At 42.6% G+C, this 21,113-nt stretch overlaps 1 protein-coding gene across 1 annotated transcript in view; it reads right to left on the bottom strand.

Annotated features, from left to right (window-relative positions):
• LOC139276883 (bactericidal permeability-increasing protein-like) overlaps positions 1-21,113 on the bottom strand; it is a 115,759-nt gene that overhangs the window by 2,241 nt on the left and 92,405 nt on the right. Inside the window, exons 13-15 of the mRNA XM_070894880.1 lie at positions 18,791-18,833; positions 6,460-6,523; positions 3,050-3,126 (exon numbers count right to left, since the gene is read on the bottom strand). Coding sequence (XP_070750981.1) covers positions 3,050-3,126; positions 6,460-6,523; positions 18,791-18,833 — 184 coding nt within the window. The remainder of the gene's footprint in view (positions 1-3,049; positions 3,127-6,459; positions 6,524-18,790; positions 18,834-21,113) is intronic.

The following is a 21,113-nucleotide window of genomic DNA, read 5'->3' as shown; positions in this document are numbered from 1 at the left end:
GTTATTCGCTCTGTTTCTTTCTCTATCCTTAAATGTAATTGGTTAAACAGATAGACCATTAGACCTGATGTTCACGAGATCCCAGATGCTCCGTTGATGTCACCATGCCATTATTAACTTACATTTCCTGCTATTTGCAACTCAAAAATAACATTTGAAGGGTGAGTTTAAAAAATCCAATTCATGGCACTCCTTGCGAGATGCACTGCTCCAGCAATTTCTGGACTATTTTGGCAAACATCATGACAAGGCTCAGTGTCAGTGATCACAGTACAAGTAACCAATATTTAGCATAACATGACAGAATCTAAATTATCATAAGCACAGTAAAAAAATTGTTAACAATATCTGAGCATTAATTGGGAGTTGCTTAATGACATTGTGACAGAATAGAGCTGTTCTTTCACTCTCTGGTAGCAGTTAGTGTGAAAGACACTGGAAAGTTGCTCCATTGGGGACCCAGAGCTCTGCATCCGAACTTGCTGTAGTGCCTAATTCAAATATAATAGTTGTCACACATACACACTTGGGAGCGCAGTATTGGCTGCAGCCATGAAAACAAGTGAAAACCAAGAACATCCTGGGCTTTAAAGGCACCAATACCATTAATGGAGAAGGTAGAGTTAAATCACCATAGGAGAGTCAGAAGGATTTGTTCTGCAGATAATGGGGTTGGATTTTAATCTGGGCACTTTCTGATGAAGAATGGTGCGTTCTTAAATTAACGTACGTTTGTGTGAATCTATGAATTACATGTTGCTGGTCTTTGCACTTAGGTAAAGCTTCCATCGCATGAATAAGGTTACGCTACTAGGTCATGGCTGAAGTGGCAGTAACACCCTAAGCTGCAGCCTGTTTTGGAAGTAACTGCTAAGGAGGTGGCACTGTGGTGGCTTACAGTCGTGGAGGAATGGGGAAAACAAGTGTGTGTACGAAGTATTTATGTGCGAGAATAGGAAGAGGGTACTGGTTTGACTGCAAGGCTTCTCTGTTCATTCCAGGAGGCTTAGAACGAATGCCCGGTCATCAAGGAAGGTGGTTGAAGAGAGCGGTGAATTCCCTCTTCTGTAGGGAAGCAATTGTTAATAGCTCAGGAGAGACTGAGGCGAGTGATGTCGGCAGTTGCCAAGGGGGCTTGTGATTATTTTCCTTCAACTACCTCCCAATAAGGTGCATCGCAAAAGGCAAGGGTGTGGCATAATCCTTACTGTGGCGTCCATCACTGTGTAAAAGACTAATGGCATTCTGCAACAAGACTTGAAGCACCATAACCATTTTTTAAAGTCAAAAGGGAAAAATTAAAACAATACCAAGGATGGCTGAAAGAAAGAATGGAGGTGGGGGGTGGGGGAATGGGGATGTATCCAGAGCAGCAACCAAATGCACACATGACAGGACACATGCGAAGTGGGGAACTTTAAACTTCATGAGCCAGTGGGAGAGATCTGGGCAGGAAAATAAAAGTAGCACAAAGCCGTCCAACACACCAAACACTCCTTCCAGGGGAAATAGCGATTTACTCGTTCTTCTTGTATTTAACTGTATTCCCTGCCCACGATGTGGTCTCCTCTACTTTGGGGAGACCAAAAGCATATTGGGTGACCGCTTTGTGGAACACCTCCATTCAGTCCGTAAGTGTGACTCTGAGCTTTCGGTCGCCCGCCATTTTAATTCTCTGCTCCGCTCCCACTCTGACCTCTCTGTCCTTGGCCTCCTACACTGTTCCACAAAGCTCAACGTAAGCTCTAGGAACAGCTTACGTTTTTCAATTAGGCACTTTACAGTCTCCTGGACTCAGCATCGAGTTCAACAATTTCAGACTGTAACCTCTGCCCCTATTTTTTCAGATGATGTTGATGATTCTGCTATTCTCATTTACACCTCTTGTGGACCTATACTTAGTTTCTTTCCTTGTCCCAATTGCCATCTCCTTTTGCGTTGTACTATCATACCTTTTGTCATTTAATCACTCCTGCCTTTCATCCTATCATGGACCTTCCCTTTTGTTCTTTCCTCCCCTCCACCTTCCCTGCCTCTGCACCTGCTTAAAATCTGTTACATCTCTAACTTTTTCCATTTTTGATAAAGGGGCATCAACCTGAACCATTAATTCTGTTTTTCTCTCCACAGATGCTGCCTGACCTGCTGAGTGTTTCCAGCATTTTCTGTTTTTATATAATAAAAGTAGCAGTTGACAAGGGAGTAGGTAACCAAACCAATATTATATGGCCTAACATAAAAGGGGAGGAAGCTGCTAGGCAGCAGGTGACAATGGAAATAAACTGGTTGGGAAAAAAAGGAGAGCAAGGTGCAACCAGAAGCTAGAGAATGAACAGAAGTCAAACCAGCAGACAGTAACGGTGCAGAGAACTGGTCTTGAGGTATAGGAGGTTGATCTCGGAGGCCAGTGGAGAGCAATCCAGGAAGCAATGAAGGAGTAGAGTGACATTTAGGAAAAACAGGAACAATTCCAATCCAGAACCAAGTTGGACACAGTTGAGGAGAACAGAGAAGATTAGGAGACAATTACTGACCGGAGGGTAGGGAGATGGCGTTCCTCGACTGAGGAACCTCAGGGACCCAGATCTCGGGGACCTGACATTTGAAAGAAGGAGGCCTGTGAGTATGAAATATATGCACAGGTACTGGTGATGGTGTCCCGTTGCATCTTGGTGACCAGGGCTAGACACAGTATTCAAAGAGTGACCTGACCAGTGCACTGTACAGTTTAAGCATAACTTCCTCTGATTTTTACTCTACCATTTTGACCATATAGTTCAGTATTCTATTTGCTTTGTTGATTGCTGGTCTTCAGAGATTGGACATGTTGAGTATTAAATGTACTAATAGCCCCAACATTATAATACTTTATATTGCTACAACTTGGATCTATTTTATAGTATAAACCTTATTTTCAGTTGATATGTCCATTACAATAAATGTCTTGACTTGTAGCATTTGTATATAATTAATGAACACAACCATATATTGCTTCATAGTGTTAGGCGGCTGTTCCTTATGCAACAGTTCTAAAACTACGTGACTTTACCTTGTGAGGCTGTACAATAAGGTTAGAAAATTTGATGTGGTCGATCAGAGGAAGCGGGTATCCATCAGCCAGGACAGCTGCATAAAACAATAGTTTGCATGTCAGTTATACATATTGTGGGCTTAATTTTAAAATTAACAATAGGCCTGCACCGCCCATCCCCACAGTCTTGACCATACGGCCATATTTCTAACTTGCAACACATTTCACATTTGGGTTGCTACAAAAGATGCTGTAATGATGCAAAATTTAGAACAACGTGTTTGCCGAATATATTCAACATAGGGAAGATGTGCTGCTTTGGCACGCCTGGCATATGCCAGGATGCATGGGTAGGGCTGATGTGGAAAATTTCTAATTCCCTGCTGTTAGTGGCTCCAAATGGACTTTTTTGCTGAAATGTTTATTTTGGTCCCAATATAATTTTCTGTATTGTTTGTATATCATTTTGGAGCATTTTCTTTTTCTCAGTGTCCAACTCTTACATTTTCTTTAAGATTTTTTTCCCCCATTTTAAAGCTAGTGATTTCAATTTAATGTATAATATTGCAAGAGTTTGCATAACAGCTCACTTTGAGTGTTCACCTGTAGCATAGCAATTATGTGAATGACATGCAGTGATAGTTATTTTTTAAAAAGGTGAATTTTTGTTGCTAACAAGGTGTGGTTGTTAGTGCTGGGAGAACAGATCTGTTTTTCATTTTGTCAGCAATAAGCAGTTCTAGAGCTAGTGTAACAGGCTAAGTGTAGAATAAAGTTCCATCTACTCTACTCCGGGGGGAGATGAGGAGAATTTGTTTAATGCAGTGAGTTGAAAAATGGAATGCTCTGCTTGAAAGGTTGGTGGAAGCGGATTCAATAGTAACTTTCATAGGAAGAGGAGTAGGCCATTCAGCTCCTTGAACCTGTTCGGTCATTCAATTAAATCATGGCTGATCTGTGATCTAATTCCATTTACAAGCACTGGGGGAGAAATTTGCATTATTTGCGCCTCCTGTTCACTAACAGGATGCAAACAAATTCTCGCCTGGGGAGCTCTACTGCCTTCCAGTGGAGTTAGCGGAAGGAAAAGCCCTGTGCTCGTATCAGCGCTATGCCGTGATCCACGTAGCACTGGATATTTCACACCCTTACCGCCCCGGTCCTGCCCCTGAGAGGAAGTAGGGCGCCCGACATTGTGCTCCACTTCCTCTCAGGGCGGTAACCCCAATTTCATGGCCGGGCTGGGACTTCTGTGCCGGGCGCAGGAAGTTCCGTCTCGTCTCAGTTACCGCCCCCAAGCGGGGCCTTACCGAATTTCAGCCCCCTTGTCTCCATAGCCTTTAATATCCTTGCTAGCAAAACTCTATCAATCTCCGATTTAAAATTATTAATTGAGCTAGCATTTACTGCTTTTTGTGGGAAAGAATTCCATATTTGTATCATATTTGTGTGGAGAAGTGTTTCCTAACTTCTCTGCTGAATGGCCTGGCTCTGATTTTAGCATTATGTCCCCTTGTCCCTTGTCCTAGACTTCTCCCACTAGCAATATTCCCTTTAATTTTTTTTGGGTGCGCAACTCATTCAAAATACCGCGTATGCGCGATTTTACCCATTTAAAAGCCAGTGAGCCGGTTGCATGGGAGCTCCAGAGTGCAGTGTAGCTGCGCAGCTTAAAGGGTCCATTGCCCATACTTACTTTCAAAATCCTACAAACCTCAATCAAATCACCCCTTAACCTTCTCTATCCCAGGGAATACAAGCCTAGTTTATTATCTAATATCTCCTCAGAATTTAACCCTTTGAGCCCTGGTAACGTTCTAGTGAAATTCCTTCCAAGGCCAGTATCTCCTTTCTAATGTGCGGTGCCCAGACTGTACACAGTATTCCAAATGTGGTCTAACCAGGGTTTTGTACAGCGTAGCAAAACTTCCTCTGATTATGGTCTTGGTCAGCAGAGAGGCAGATACAGACTTGTACCCTCTGCTGCAAGACCACCTATGCCTACCATGAAGCTTAGTGCTGGCATATGGTAATTGTCAACTGTGGGCTGAAACTTGGCTCCTCCTCCTTGCTTTAAGTTGCATTGATAACCTGGAGGGACGGTATCATGGAGTAGTACAGAGACAACCCTACTTGCAACCATCTTGTACAGCACAACCTCAATGCCAGCAACCAACAAACACGAGTTGAGTGCTGGCTTGTTCTGTTACTTGTCTGCAGTCTTACACCTGTGCCTAGGGTTCCTTTTCCCTTCATTGTTTCTTGTCTCTTTTTAGTCCCCTGCACCTTCAGCATACTGCTAATGGGTTGAAATTCCTTCTGAGATTCGCCAAAGAGAATCTGAATGTTTGCCCCACTTTTGTGACCATAGCCGTTTATTGTCCCCACCCCTCTAAACTGGATCTGCACATGTCTTCTTCTCCCACTACTTAACCTGTTTATCACCAGCTGTAAAACCTTATCACATAGGAAAGGCCGTGCTTTCAGAGTACACAAATATAGAATTTTACCTGCAAGCACCTGTTCACCAGTTTGGTCAGCTAAAAATGGACCAAACTAGCAAGAGCTCTGGCTGGCTCAATTCAAGTGAATCCTTGCCCTTAAAAGTTAGATCTGTCTTCCTCTCCTATGCCATATTAAAATATTGGGAGTAATTTTGTGAGTATGTGCTGGCAGTGGGGAACTTCACACACCACCAGTAATACATAATGGTTTATTACATATTGACATTCGAAATGTAGATGACATTTATTTCTTTCACCAATTTTCTGCACTCTCCCCCTCTTTGTAAGCATTGACTGTGCATGGAACCTCATGCAAGTGGCCATGATTAATATGTGAGCCTTGACAGTGACTTTAGGCAGGCTAATCCGTCGAGCAGAATATTGCTAGATTCCGGTCAGAAGTAAAGAAAGAAAGACTTTCATTTATATAATGCCTTTCACGACCAACGGACGTCCCAAAGCGCTTTACAGCCAATGAAGCACTTTTTGCAGTGTAGTCACTGTTGTAATGTAGGAAATGTGGCAGCCAATTTGCGCACAGCAAGATCCCACGAACAGCAATGTGATAATGACCAGATAATCTGTTTTTTAGTGATGTTGATTGAGGGATAAATATTGGCCAGGACACCTTAATTGATTTTTGTCTTCTCAACTCCTACTGTTACTCTTGCTGCAATTAGTTACTTCAGCAAAGATCAGGAATTGAGGCTGTGACTTCCCTGGTCTTTATGATTCAGCTACTCCTTCGAGAAAATCACTGAGCCATCAGGAGAGCTAAAGTTATATTTTTAAGCAATTGAAGGATTTTTGTACTTTTGGGAATTGGTGTTGCTTTTAATGCAGAAAAACTCAAGGTAAAGCTGAACTTTTACAGAACTTCTAATAATGATAAAGTCCACTTTTATTTTTCAGGTTGATACTTACCATTAATACGTGGTAAAATAACAATTGAAACCAAGAAATCAATTGAAGTTTGCAGGCAGTTTACCTGTGAGAATAAAGTATGTTATTACAGTGAGGAAAAAGAGCCAAAGTCAAACATTTATAAAATGTTGATTAAAATGATTAGTACAGTCCTGAGTAATTTATTAACTGTTTTTGACTATGCCAAGTAAGAACTCTGGTTAAAAGCCACTTTGGAATGAAAGTCAACAGGTAATATATCACAGGATTTGCTGACTATAGCATTAATGGCTCCAAATGTAAATTTTATTTGATTTATATTCCACTACCTAAGTAAGAGAAGGAGACCTAGAATAAGATGTTTTAAAAATAACCAAATTTCATAATTTCAAAGATAGTTATCATTGTACCCATGATTTCATTATATTCACCGATTCTGATGTTTTGGAGCGATAGAAAATAAAGGATGAAAGCTCCACCTCAGCATAGCAACACATCATTGTTTATGGCAAAGCTAACATATGTATGTGTCTGGTGTGAAATAAATAGAAGGATTTCTCCATGACATTCAGAGACAATGGGTGAAAGGTTTCCGCTTGTTTCTGCTAGTTTTGTGCCTAGATTCCAGCAAAATTGGCGCAACAGATTGGGGAATTTTCAATGTTAGTGAGTTACATGTGTTTTTCCATGATCTTTTACACTGGTTCAAGATTCAATGCACTCAAATCAGGTCCTGCCCACAAAACTGGCCATGCCCCCTGTAATGTATTTGCTTCATGGGTTCTTTTCTTAAGAATTTATAGCAACACATTGCTATTAAGAACTAGTTGGTTTTTTAACAAAGGTTTAACAATCACACTACACATTACCAGTTCATCCACTAGGCTAACAACTGCATACCTCATCCTGGACTGACTGGGATTTTATTGAGTCATGTGAACATCACATGTCTGGCTAAGCCACTCACAATGCACTAGCTCTACAAACCTGTGAGCACACTCAAGGTGCATACATTATACCCCCAAGTCAAAATTATGAGATTCCACCGATTGCGCTGGTTTGGGAAGGTTCTTCAAATTGCGCTCATTTTCTTAGGTGCACAGGCACGATTTAAACATATTTTCATATCAAAAAATATTTAATTTATGAAGAAACTGACATGTACACCAATAAAACTATTCTATGGTTCAGTTTATTTTTTTTAAAGTTATTTTCAAATATCTTAAATCAGAATACTCAGAGGTAGAGGACTGCTTATTTTTGTTGAGAACCCCATTTTCAGTTGTATTAATAAAACTGCACCAGGTTACCACTCTTAAATACATCAAGGAATATTATTTTAATGGAAAGAAAACAAGAAAGAAACAATGACATTATATTATGTTGACCGATTGAGCTGGTTCTTGGAAGATTATACATTTGTGATATGCAAATTAATTTTAGTGGAAACTTAAACTGTAACCTAACCAGTGCAATTTCAAGCGTATTTTGGGCGCAGTATCCTGATAGTTTTATTTCTCTGCTGGCAACAATTGCAAAAGAGAGGATCACGAAACTTTGCAAAATGCACATTGATTTTTCCCCAACTGGAAATGGCCAAAAGATCAGTTGCACATCTCAAAACGAAATGTAGGCGCAATAAAAATGAGAACACTTCTGTTTCTTGCCTTGTTTGTTAGGATCTTACATTAGCATTTACATTTTTATTAAACTAAAATAAAAGTAATACAAAAACATGGACATTGGATTGCTGACCTTTTGCTCTGTATCTAATGTCACATTTTCAGCTACCACCAATGCTGGCAAGGTTACCAGAGCAAAATAAAGGCTTTACTTTGCAAAGACATTACAAAAGCCTTCTTTAAACTGTTTTCTTCTATTTTGGAGTTAAATTGTAATGTATCTCAGGCAGGGTAAGACCTTCAGACACTAGCTTTTACCTTTATTCTTTTATGTGAGATATCTTTGTTTAATTTATTAGAATTATAAACTATATATATATATATCCTTCAAATGACATAAATTTGCCTACTTCCCAGCAACGTGCCAAGGCTTCTCTGACAGCACCTCTCAAACCCGTGACCTCCACCACCTGAAGGACAAGGGCAGCAGGTATATGGGAACATCATACACTCCAAGTCACACACCATCCCGACTTGGACATATATCCCCATTCCTTTATGGTCACTGAGTCAATTTCCTGGAATGCCCTACCTAACAGCACTGTGCGAGTACTTCATCACACAGACTGCAGCCTGTCAACCACCACCTTCTCAACTGCAACCAGCGATGGGCAATAAAGGCTGGGCTTGCTAGCGACGCCCATATCCCGAGAATGATTAATAAAAAATAAACATGGGGAGTTAAGTAGAAGAAAATCAGCCTGAGCATTTCCATATCATTGTGAATTTGGGCCCACTGGTTCTTCTCATTGCCGCTATTGCCATTTTGGTGTTATCTGAAAACACAAATACCGTTGAACAGACTCTCTGTGGTGCAGTGCTAGCAGTCACTTCCTTGCCAGTTGCTTTCCCATTTACTACTGCTTATTTTTTTCAACTTGCCATCCTTTAATCCAATTCAATACATTTCCATTTATACTATGGGTTGAAACCTTATGCAGTCATCTTTTATGTGGGATAATGTCAAATACTATTTTAAAATCCAGGTAAATAATATCTATTGCCATGCCTTTATTCATGAGGTCACTAACTTCATCAAAAGATTCAACAGATTTGTCAAACTCTACTTCTTACTCCTAAAATTGTTGTGAAGCACCTTGGGTCATTTTACTACATTAAAGGTGCTATATAACTAATATTATTATTATAAAACGACTGACTCTCTCTTATTAATGTATGTCTTAAACACTGTTAGAATCATACAGCACAGAAGGAAACCATTCGCACCATCGTGCCTGTGCCAGTTCTTTTAAAGAGCTCTCCAATTTAGTCCCACACCCCAGCTTTTTCCCTATAACCTTGCAAAATAATCTTCTTCAAGTACATGTCCAATTGCCTTTTGAAAGTTCCTATGGAATCTGATTCTACCACTCTTTCAGGTAGTGTGTTCCAGATCTTAACAACATTTCTCCTCATTTCTCCTCTAGTTCTTTTGCCAATTATTTTAAATCTATGATGTTTGGTTATCAACCCAGTTGCCAGAGGAAACAATTTCTCCGTACTTGCTCTATCAAAACTCATCATTATTTTGCATACCTCTATTAAATCTCTCTTTAGCCTTCTCTGCTCTAAGGAGAACAATCCCAGCATCTCCAATCTCTCCATGTAACTGATGTCCCTCATCCCTCGTATCATCCTGGTAAACCTCCTCTTCAAGGCCTTGACATCCTTCCTAAAGTGTGGTGCCCAGAATTGTACACAATACACTAGCTGAGGCCTAAACAGAGATTTCTATGGTTTAGCATGACTTCCTTGTCTTTGTATTCAATGTCCCTATTTGCAAAGCCAAGTATCCCATATGCTTTCTTAACCGCCTTATATACTTGCCCTGCCACCTTCAAAGATTTGTGAACAGAGACCCCCAGGACTCTCTGCTCTTGCACCCCCTCAAAATAGTACCATTTAGATTATACTGCCTCTCCATGTTGTTTCTCCAAAATATAACACGTCACACTTGCCGCTTTAAATTGCATCTATCATATGACTAACCATTTCTATGTCCTCCTGAAGTCTGTTACTACTCTGCTCACTATTTACTATGTTGCCAGGTTTACTTTCATTCGCAAATGTAAAAATTATACTCCCTATGCCCATGTTCATGTCATTTATAACAAGAAAAGCAATGGTCCTGATACCAATCCCTGGTGGACACCATTGCACACTTCCCTCCAGTCAGAAACACACCTTTTCACCACTACTCTCTGCCTTCTATCCCTTAGCCAATTACGTACTCAACTTACCACCGTCCCTTTAATGTCGTGTGCTTCTATTTTCTGTTGTGTGGTACTTTATCAAATATCTTTTGAAAAACATATATACAGCATCTTCCCTTTTTAGAACATGGGTGTAACATTTACAACCCTCCAGTCCTCTGGCACCATTCTCATATCCAAGGAGGTTTGAAAGATTGTGGTCAGATCTTCTGCTATCTCTACCCTATCTCTACCCTAATGCATTGCATTTGGACCAGGTGACTTGTTAAATTTGAGTGATGCCATCCTATTTAGAACCTTCTTTTTATGTATTTTTATTCTGTGCAATATCTCTACTCGTCCCATCCCCTCCCCCATTGCGACATTAACCATCCTCTTCTTTCGTGAAGACAGATGCAAAGCATTCAACACCTCAGTCAAGCCCTCTGCCTCCGCCATTCCTTTAACATTCCTTCTCCTTTTTATATGTTTATAAAACATTTTTGGGTTCCCTTTTGTGTTACCCACTAATCTTTTCTAATACTCTCTCTTTGTCCTTCTTATATGCTTTTTCAGTTTCCCCCTGCTGTGTTCTGCCTGGTTTTCTATTGCATTCTGTACCTGACTTTTGTCATAAATCTTTTTTTGTTTTATTTTAACCTCTATTTCCTTTGTCATCCAGGGAGCTCTAGCTTTGGATGTCCCATCTTTCCTCCTGATAGGAATATGCTTGGTTTGTACCCAAACTATCTCTGACTTGAAGACCTGCCATTGCTCATTTACTGTTTTCCTGGCTGATCTTTGTTTCCAGTCCACCTGTGCAAGATTCCTTCTCAAATCACTGAAATTGTCTCTCTTCCGGTTGGGTATTTTCACTTTTAATTTTTCTTTGTCCCTTTCCATAACTACTTTAAACCTAATTATATTATGATTACTATTGCCCAGTTGTTCTCCCATTGAAATACCCTCCATTTGCCCTATTTTGTTCCCCCGAGCGATATTCGGCACTGCCTCATTCCTCATTGGGCTAGCAACATACTGATTAAAGAAGTTCTCCTGTACACATTTTAGGAATTCTTTACCTGTCCGTGCCCTTTACTCTGTTTTTTCCTGAGTCCATATTACTGCAATTGAAGTCTCCTACTATTACAGCTCTGTTTTTCCATTTCTCTGAAATTTGCCTGCAGGTTTTCTTTTCTATCTCCAGCAGTTGGGAGCGGCGGGAGGTCGAGAATCGAGGCCTATAAAAGGCCAGGAGTTCAGGCAGTCGGAACAGCAGTCGGGAGCAGCGGGAGGTCGAGGATCGAGGCCTATAAAAGGCCAGGAGTTCAGGCAGTCGGAGCAGCAGGAAGTCGAGGATCCAGGCTATAAAAGGCCAGGAATTCGGGCAGTCAGAGCGGCAGTTGGGAGAAGTGGGAGGTCGAGGATCGAGGCTTATAAAAGGCCAGAAGTTCGGGCAGTTGGAGCAGCAGTCGGGAGCGGCGGGAGGTAGAGGATCGAGGCCTATAAAAGGCCAGGAGTTCAGGCAGTCGGAGCAGCAGTCAGGAGCAGCTAGCTGGTGCAGGGACAAGAGTAAATAAAGAAGTAATAAGAAATTGAAGGTTGATGTCACAGCCAAGCGGGTAAGTGATTGGCTGGTGGATTGGAGAGTATTTAATCTTTTTTGTTTTCTTTTACTTTTCTTATCAGTAGGTAACCTTTGGCATTGTTTCTAAATGAAGTTAATTTAAGGGTTAAGTCATGGCAGGAGAGCCCAGACCCGTGTCATGCTCCCCCTGTACTATGTGGGAAGTCAGGGACGTTTCCAGTGTCCCTGACAACTATGTGTGCAGGAAGTGTGTCCAGCTGCAGCCCCTGACAGACTGCATTGCGGCACTGGAGGTGCGCATGGACTCACTCTGGAGCATCCGCAATGCTGAGGATGTCATGAATAGCATGTTTAGTGAGTTGGTCAAACCGCAGGTAAACATTACACAGGCGGATAGGGAATGGGTGACCATCAGGCAGAGCAGTGGAAGGAAGGTAGTGCAGGGGTCTCTTGCGGTCATCTCCCTCCAAAACAGATATACCTTTTTGGGTACTGTTGGGGTAGATGATTCATCAGGGGAAGGCAGCAGCAGCCAAATTTATGGCACCATGGGTGGCTCTACTGCACAGGAGGGCAGAAAAAAGAGTGGGAGAGCTATAGTAGTAGGGGATTTTATTGTAAAGGGAATAGATAGGCGCTTCTGCGGCCGCAATCGAGACTCCAGGATAGTATGTTGCCTCCCTGATGCAAGAGTCAAGGATGTCTCGGAGCGGTGGCAGGGCATTCTGGAGGGGGAGGGTGAACAACCAGTTGTCTTGGTGCATATAAGTACCAATGATATAGGTAAAAAACGGGATGAGGTCCTACAAGCTGAATTTAGGGAGCTAGGAGTTAAATTAAAAAGTAGGACCTCAAAGGTGTTAATGGATATGATGTAATTGGCTTCAGGGTGACCAAGGCTGGGAACTCAACATCCAGGGGTATTCAATATTCAGGAAGGAGAGACAAAAAAGGAAAAGGAGGTGGTGTAGCATTGCTGGTTAAAGAGGAGATTAACGTAATAGTAAGGAAGGACATTAGCTTGGATGATGTAGAATCTGTATGGGTAGAGCTGCGGAACACCAAAGGGCAGAAAACGCTAATGGGAGTTGTGTTCAGACCACCAAACAGTAGTAGTGAGGTCGGGGATGGCATCAAACAGGAAATTAGGGATGTGTGCAATAAAGGTACTGCAGTTATCATGGGTGACTTTAATCTGCATATAGATTGGGCGAACCAAACTGGTAGTAATACGGTGGAGGATGATTTCCTGGAGTGTATAAGGGATGGTTTTGTAGACCAATACATTGAGGAACCAACTAGAGAGCTGGCCATCCAAGACTGGCCATCCAACGAGAGAGGATTAATTAGCAATCTTGTTGTGCGAGATCCCTTGGGGAAGAGTGACCATGATATGATAGAATTCTTTATTAAGAGGGAGAGTGACACAGTTAATTCAGAGACTAGGGTCCTGAACTTAAAGAAGGGTAATATCGATGGTATGAGACGTGAATTGGCTAGGATAGACTGGCGAATGGTACTTAAAGGGTTGATGGTGGATAGGCAATGGCAGACATTTAAAGATCTCATGGATGAACATCAACAATTGTACATCCCTGTCTGGCGTAAAAGTAAAATGGGGAAGGTGGATTAACCGTGGCTAACAAGTGAAATTAGGGATAGTGTTAAATCCAAGGAAAAGGCATATAAATTGGCCAGAAAAAGCAGGACTGGGAGAAATTTAGAATTCAGCAGAGGAGGACAAAGGGTTTAATTAGGAGGGGGGAAAATAGAGTACGGGAGTAAGCTTGCAGGGAACATCAAAACTGACTGCAAAAGCTTCTATAGGTATGTGAAGAGATAAAGATTAGTCAAGACAAATTTAGGTCCCTTGCAGTCAGAATCAGACGAATTTATAATGGGGAACAAAGAAATGGCAGACCAATTGAACAAATACTTTAGTTCTGGCTTCACTAAAGAAGACACAAATAACCTTCCGGAAATGCGAGGGGACCGAGTGTCTAGCGAGAAGGAGGAACTGAAGGAAATCCTTATTAGTCAGGAAATTGGTTAGGGAAATTGATGGGACTGAAGGCTGATAAATCCCTGGGGCCTGATAGTCTGCATACCAGAGTACTTAAGGAAGTGGCCCGAGAAATAGTGGATGCATTGGTGATCATTTTCCAACAGTCGATTGACCCTGGATAAATTCCCATGGACTGGAGGGTAGCTAATGCAACACCACTTTTTAAAAAAGGAGGGAGAGAGATAACAGGGAATTATAGACGGGTTAGGCTGACATCGGTAGTGAGGAAAATGTTGGAATCAATTATTAAAGATGTAATAGCAGCGCATTTGGAAAGCAGTGACAGAATTGGTCCGAGTCAGCATAGATTTATGAAAGGGAAATCATGCTTGACAAATCTTCTAAAATTTTTTGAGGATGTAACAAGTAGAGTGGACAAGGGAGAACCAGTGGATGTGGTGTATTTGGACTTTCAAAAGGCTTTTGACAAGGTCCCACGCAAGAGATTGGTGTGCAAAATTAAAGCACACGGTATTGGGGGTAATGTATTGACATGGATAGAGAACTGTTTGGCAGACAGGAAGCAGAGAGTGGGGATAAATGGGTCCTTTTCGGAATGGCAGGCAGTGACTAGTGGGGTACCGCAAGGTTCAGTGCTGGGATCCCAGCTATTTACAATATACATTAATGATTTAGCTGAAGGAATTGAATGTAATATCTCCAAGTTTGCAGATGACACAAGCTGGGTGGCAGTGTGAGCTGTGAGGAGGATGCTAAGAGGCTGCAGAGTGATTTGGACAGGTTAGGTTGGTGGGCAAATGCATGGCAGATGCAGTATAATGTGGATAAATGTGAGGTTATCCACTTTGGGGGCAAAAACACGAAGGCATAATATTATCTGAATGGTGACAGATTAGGAAAAGGGGAGGTGCAATGAGACCTGGGTGTCATGGTACATCAGTCATTGAAAGTTGGCATGCAGGTACAGCAGGTGGTGAAGAAGGCAAACGGCATGTTGGCCTTCATAGCGAAAGGATTTGAGTATAGGAGCAGGGAGGTCTTACTGCAGTTGTACAGGGTCTTGATGAGGCCACACCTTGAATATTGTGTACAATTTTTGTCTCTTAATCTGAGGAAGGACAGAAGGACATTCTTGCTATTGAGGGAGTGCAGCGAAGGTTCACCAGACTGATTCCCGGGATGGCAGGACTGACATATGAAGAAAGACTGGATCGACTAGGCTTATATTCACTGGAATTTAGAAGAATGAGAGGGTATCTCATAGAAACATATAAAATTCTGATGGGATTGGACAGGTTAGATGCAGGAAGAATATTCTCGATGTTGGGGAAGTCCAGAACTAGGGGTCACAGTCTAAGGATAAGGGGTAAGCCATTTAGGACCGAGATGAGGCGAAACTTCTTCACTCGGAGAATTGTGAATCTGTGGAATTCTCTACCACAGAAAGTTGTTGAGGCCAGTTCGTTAGATATATTCAAAAGGGAGTTAGATGTGGCCCTTATGGCTAAAGGGATCAAGAGGTATGGAGAGAAAGCAGGAGTGGGGTACTAAAGTTGCACAAATGATCAACCATGATCATATTGAATGGTGGTGCAGGCTCGAAGTGCCGATTGGCCTACTCCTGCACCTATTTTCTATGTTTCTATGTTTCTGTGCTTACTATTTGGAGGTCTATAGTAAACACCCAGCAATGTGACAGCTCCTTTTCTGTTCCATAACTCTAAATAAATAGATTTAGGTGCCGAATTTGCCCCGTGCTTGGTTTGGAGTGCATAATATGAATGAGGTGTTTTTTTTAATGCCGATGCGAGAAGCGCAGGCACAGTGTGGATTTGGGCTCTTTGAGCAAAAAAAATTGTTGCGCTAATGGAGCGCTCGCGTGGTGCTTGTGAGATGTGACACTTGGCGCGGTGCTCAGCACATCAATGTGGCGCTGATGTCATCAGAGTGATGCGGACATGCCGCGGCACGCTGATGCCTCACTACATCGCTCCCCTTCTTGTAAAGTGAAGGGTCATGGTGGACTCTGCAGCCTCTTTAGTGGCTCCCACTGGGTCACCAGGGAGGGTGTCGGCCGAGCTAGTGGCCTGGCACCCAAGAGGGGGTGCCAGGTTGCATGTTGGCGGCATGTCCACACCAATGGCCGCCATTGTCGGGCCAACTGAAAAGTCGGCTGACAGAAAAAAGATGGCGGCCGCCGCGCTACCACTTCCCCTTTAAGGGCGGCCAGACACTACAGCCATCACAGCTACCTGCATCGAGAAGTTGTCGGTGGCAATTTCATGTCCCGCTGGGCAATTTCCCCCGAAGGGCGCAAAGGGGTCGGTGCACACGGTGATGACGTCATCACTGTGTGTGCGCTGTGCCGGTGTGCTAATCGTGGGGCGCGGTACAAAACACTTTTTACCGCCGGTGCCCCAGGGGAAAATCCTCGTGGGTCGATGTGTCCGCCCTCGTGCTAACTCATCAGCGCGCCGTTATCGCTGGCTGGTGGCACTAACTGGCACTGCGCAATAGGACAATTTCGTCCCCTTCGTCTTTGAACCTCTGGTATAGCGTCCCTCTGCAGAACTATAATATACTTGATCAATAATGCCTGTCCCTCATGTCTTTTTTCTCTTCCCTCTCCCTCCTGAATACATTGTAGCCAGGAATGTTTAGTTCCCATTCCTGCCCATGTTTAAGCCAGTTCTCCGTTATAGCCGGTATATCATAACCCCACATGGCAACTTGCGCCTGTAACTCATCAACCTCATTTATAACTGTTTCAATCAATTTTCCCACAATTTATGCGAAATGTAGAAGTTAATATTTCAATGCTCATCACCAATCTGTTTGACGATTGGAGTTACAATTGCTATTTTACAGCCCTCTGGGATCTACTCCGAGCCCAGTAATCTCTGGAAAATATCTGTAAATGGACCCATAAATCATTCGTAAAAACGCCTTTAAAATGCTGGAGTGAAAATTGATGGGGGCCAAGTGCCTTGTGCAATGACAGTACACTGCCAACGTAAAAACGGCTATAAATATGGAAGCTTGCTTGCTAGAGCATTGCTTAGCCCTGCTGTCACCATAGTTCAAAAAGTTTCTTTCCTCCAAAAAGACTTAATTTAGATTACTTTGCTTAAAGTAGTGTTTTTACATTGCACAGCTCAGGAGAAAATATATTGGTTGCCCATGACCAGTTAGTTCTGCATTCATAACGATTCGGATGTAATTTGCAGACAACTAAATAGCCTTGAATGATTTGCTTAGAATGAATCTGACTCCAGCTTGCTCATTTATGTTTGTGCTGACTCATTTGCTCATCAGCTGAGAGATGTGTAAGAACATTAGAAATATGGTCCCTCGTGCCTGCTCCTCCATTCAATAAGATCATGGCTGATCATCGACCTCAACTCCACTTTCCTGCCCGATCGCCATATCCCTTGCTTCCCCTAGATTCCAAAAATCTATCTAACTCAGCCTTGAATGTATTCAGAGATCAGCATCCAGAGCCCTCGAGGGCAGAGAATTCCAAAGATTCACAACCCTCTGAATGAAGAAATTCCTTCTCATAAGAACATAAGAAATAGGAGCAGGAGTAGACCATTTGACGCTTCGAGCCTGCTTCGCCATTTAATCAGATCATGGCTGATCTGATCTTGGGCTCAGTTCCACTTTCCTGCCCACTTCCCATAACCCTTCTCTCCCTTATCGTTCAAAAATCTGTTATCTCTGTCTTAAATAGTCTACCCCTTATTCTGAGACTGTGCCCCCGAGATCTAGACACTCCAACCAAGGGAAACTTCAGCATCTACCCTGTTAATTGCCTTCAGAATCTTGTATGTTTCAATGTGATCACCGCTCATTCTTCTAAACTCCAGAGAGTATAGGCCCATTCTACACAATCTCTCATCATAAGAAAGCCCTCTCATCCCAGGAATCAATCCAGTGAACCTTTGTTGCACCGTCTCCAAGGCAAGTATATCCTTCCTTAGATAAGGAGATCAAAACTGTGCACAGTACTCCAGGTGTGGTCTCAGCAAGGCCCTGTACAATTATAGCAAGACTTCCTTACTCTTAGACTCCAACCCCCTTGCAATAAAGGACAACATGCCATTTGCCTTTCTTATTGTTTGCTGTACCTGCATGCTAACGTTCTGTGTTTCTTGCACAAGGACACCCAAATCTCTCTCAACACCAGCATTTAAGTTTCTCACCATTTAAAAAATATTCTCTTTTTCTAATCTTCCTACCAAAGTGAATAACCTCACATTTCCTTACATTATACTCCATCTGTCACCTAACTGTCCACTCACTTAGTCCATCTATATCCCTTTGCTGGCACTTTGTGTTCTCCTCACAGCTTACTGTCCCACCTAGCTTTGTATCGTCAGGAAACTTTGAAACATTACACTTGGTCCCTTCAGCTAGGCCATTAATATAGATTATAAATAGCTGAGGCCCCTGCACTGATCTTTGCGGCAACCCACTAGTTACAGCCTGCCAACCTGAAAAAGATACTCTGTTTTCTGTCCGTTAACCAATCCTCTATCCATGCTAATAAATTATCTCCAAACCCTTGATCCCTTATCTTGTGTAATAACCTTTTATGTGGCACCTTATCGAATGCCTGTAGTTATGGCTGGAAATTTTCTCGGCTTTGCTCCACTACCGAAACTTCTCGGGAATTGTGATGGAAACACCATTTACACATGTAAGTGATATTTCCACCTGTACATACAATGTTATGGTGGTGGAGCTGGAAGGAGCAGTTCTGAGGAATTTCCCGGCTAATATGTCTTATCCTCATTTGCCATCAACACTAAAAAATGTTTGCAATTGTTGCAACTGAAAATAAAGGATGAACAATACTTACTTGAAATGGACCAATGTTAGATTTCTTTAAAGATAATTGCATCCTGAAGAATAACAATAAATATCCATTAGCAGTTTCAAAAGTTATATTTGGTATTAATTAGCAACTTCATAGCAGGTTTTAATAGACAATAGAAGGACTTAAAGTAGAAAGGAAGTAAGATCTATCCCATATCTATCTATTTAAGATACATACAACATTTTGCGGCCGAGGTTTAGTTCCGCTGGAAAGTTGCCGCTCTTACCTTTTTTTAAAAGAGTTTTTACCGTCATTTCAGAAGAGGTCCCCTCTTCTGCGAAATTTACCTCTTTGTTTTTTGTTTAATTGGCCAGGAAGTCAGTCATAAAGGGGGCGGAAGTGCAGTGGTAAGTGTTGGTGAGGAACGGAAATGGAGGTGGGATGGATTCTCTGCCGCTGTCACTTAGCAGTGGATCGGTGGTGACATCATTGCGTGTCTGCATCACCACGTACCTCGCCTCCATTAAAGGGGAGAGAATCGGCCATCAGTCGCTATCGGAAACTGGAGTACCAGGGAGGGTTTCGGCTGGCCTGGCACCCAAGAGGGAGTACCATGCTGCCTGTTGGTGGCCTGGCCAAACCTGGGAGCTCAATAGGCTGGCCGACATGGAAGTCGGCCAACAAAAAATAAATAAATGGCAGCCGTAACATTGGGCCCTCACCTTTAATGGCCCTCGCCTTTAATGACCGCCGCACAGCCAGGGCAGAGAGAGAGCATACAAGGTGCACTGACAGAAAAGCTGTCGGGGGCTCCGCTCGGCGGCAATAAAATTTTGCTCGCTAACTTTTGTGAGAGGTGGGGGTGCCTGACGGTGTGCACTGATGATGCAGGCACGGCAGGGCGGAAGTGGGGACCACCAGAAAACCCCCCGAGCTGAATTTAGCTGGCGGCGGCCATTCAACCAGAAATCCGCAGCCGCTTGACTAACATAGAAACATAGGTACGTGGTGACTCTGCCGCAAACGGGCAGTAACGGGCCTTATTGGGGAGCTGAATTTCGGCCCCTTTGAGTCCAGTGTATGTCCATAATGCCACTTCTTTCAAAAGTATCACATCTTAATGTGTTTTTTTAAACTTTATTCATTAATGGGATGTTGGCATCTCTGGCAAGGCCTGCATTTATTGCGCATCCCTAATTTCTCTTGAGAAGATGGTGGAGAACCTGAGGACTGGGAGAATTTTATAATACAGCAGAGGAGGACAAAGGGTTTAATTAGGAGGGGGAAAATAGAGTATGAGAGGAAGCTTGCTGGGAACATAAAAACTGACTGCAGAAGTTTCTATAGATATGTGAAGAGAAAAAGATTAGTGAAGACAAACGTAGGTCCCTTGCAGTCAGATTCAGGTGAATTTATAATGGGGAACAAAGAAATGGCAGACCAGTTGAACAACTACTTTGGTTCTGTCTTCATGAAGGAAGAAACAATTAACCTTCAGGAAATACTAGGGGAATGAGGGTCTACAAAGAAGGATGAACTGAAGGAAATGCTTATTAGGTGGGAAATTGTGTTAGGGAAATTGACGGGATTGAAGGCCGATAAATCTCCAGGGCCTGATAGTCTGCATCCCAGAGTACTTAAGGAAGTGGCCCTAGAAGTAGTGGATGCACTGGCGATCATTTTCCAACAGTCTATCGACTCTGGATCAGTTCCTATGGACTGGAGGGTAGCTAATGTAACACCATTTTTTAAAAAAGAAGGGAGAAAGAAAATGGGTAATTATACACCGGTTAGCCTGACATCAGTAGTGGGGAAAATGTTGGAATCAATTATTAAAGATTGAATAGCAGCGCATTTGGAAAGCAGTGACAGGATCGGTCCAAGTCAGCATGGATTTATGAAAGGGAAATCATGCTTGACAAATCTTCTAGAATTTTTTGAGGTTGTAACTAGTAGACTGGACATGGGAGAACCAGTTGATGTAGTGTATTTGGACTTTCAAAAGGCTTTTGACAAGGTCCCACACAAGAGATTGGTGTGCAAAATTAAAGCACATGGCATTGTGGGTAATGTACTAACGAGGATAGAGAACTGTTTGGCAGACAGGAAGCAGAGAGTTGCGATAAACGGGTCCTTTTCGGAATGGCAGGCAGTGACTAGTGGGGTGCCGCAGGGCTCAGTGCTGGGACCCCAGCTATTTACAATATACATTAATGATTTCGATGAAGGAATTGAGTGTAATATTTCCAAGTTTGCAGATGACACTAAGCTGGGTGACAGTGTGAGCTGTGAGGAGGATGCTAAGAGGCTGCAGGGTGACTTGGACAGGTTAGGTGAGTGGGCAAATGCATGGCAAATGCAGTAT

This window comes from Pristiophorus japonicus, chromosome 12, assembly GCF_044704955.1.
Source record: "Pristiophorus japonicus isolate sPriJap1 chromosome 12, sPriJap1.hap1, whole genome shotgun sequence".
NCBI lineage: Eukaryota > Metazoa > Chordata > Chondrichthyes > Pristiophoridae > Pristiophorus > Pristiophorus japonicus.
The sequence above is the reverse complement of the archived record's forward strand: the minus strand, read 5'-3'. Positions and strand labels throughout refer to the sequence as shown.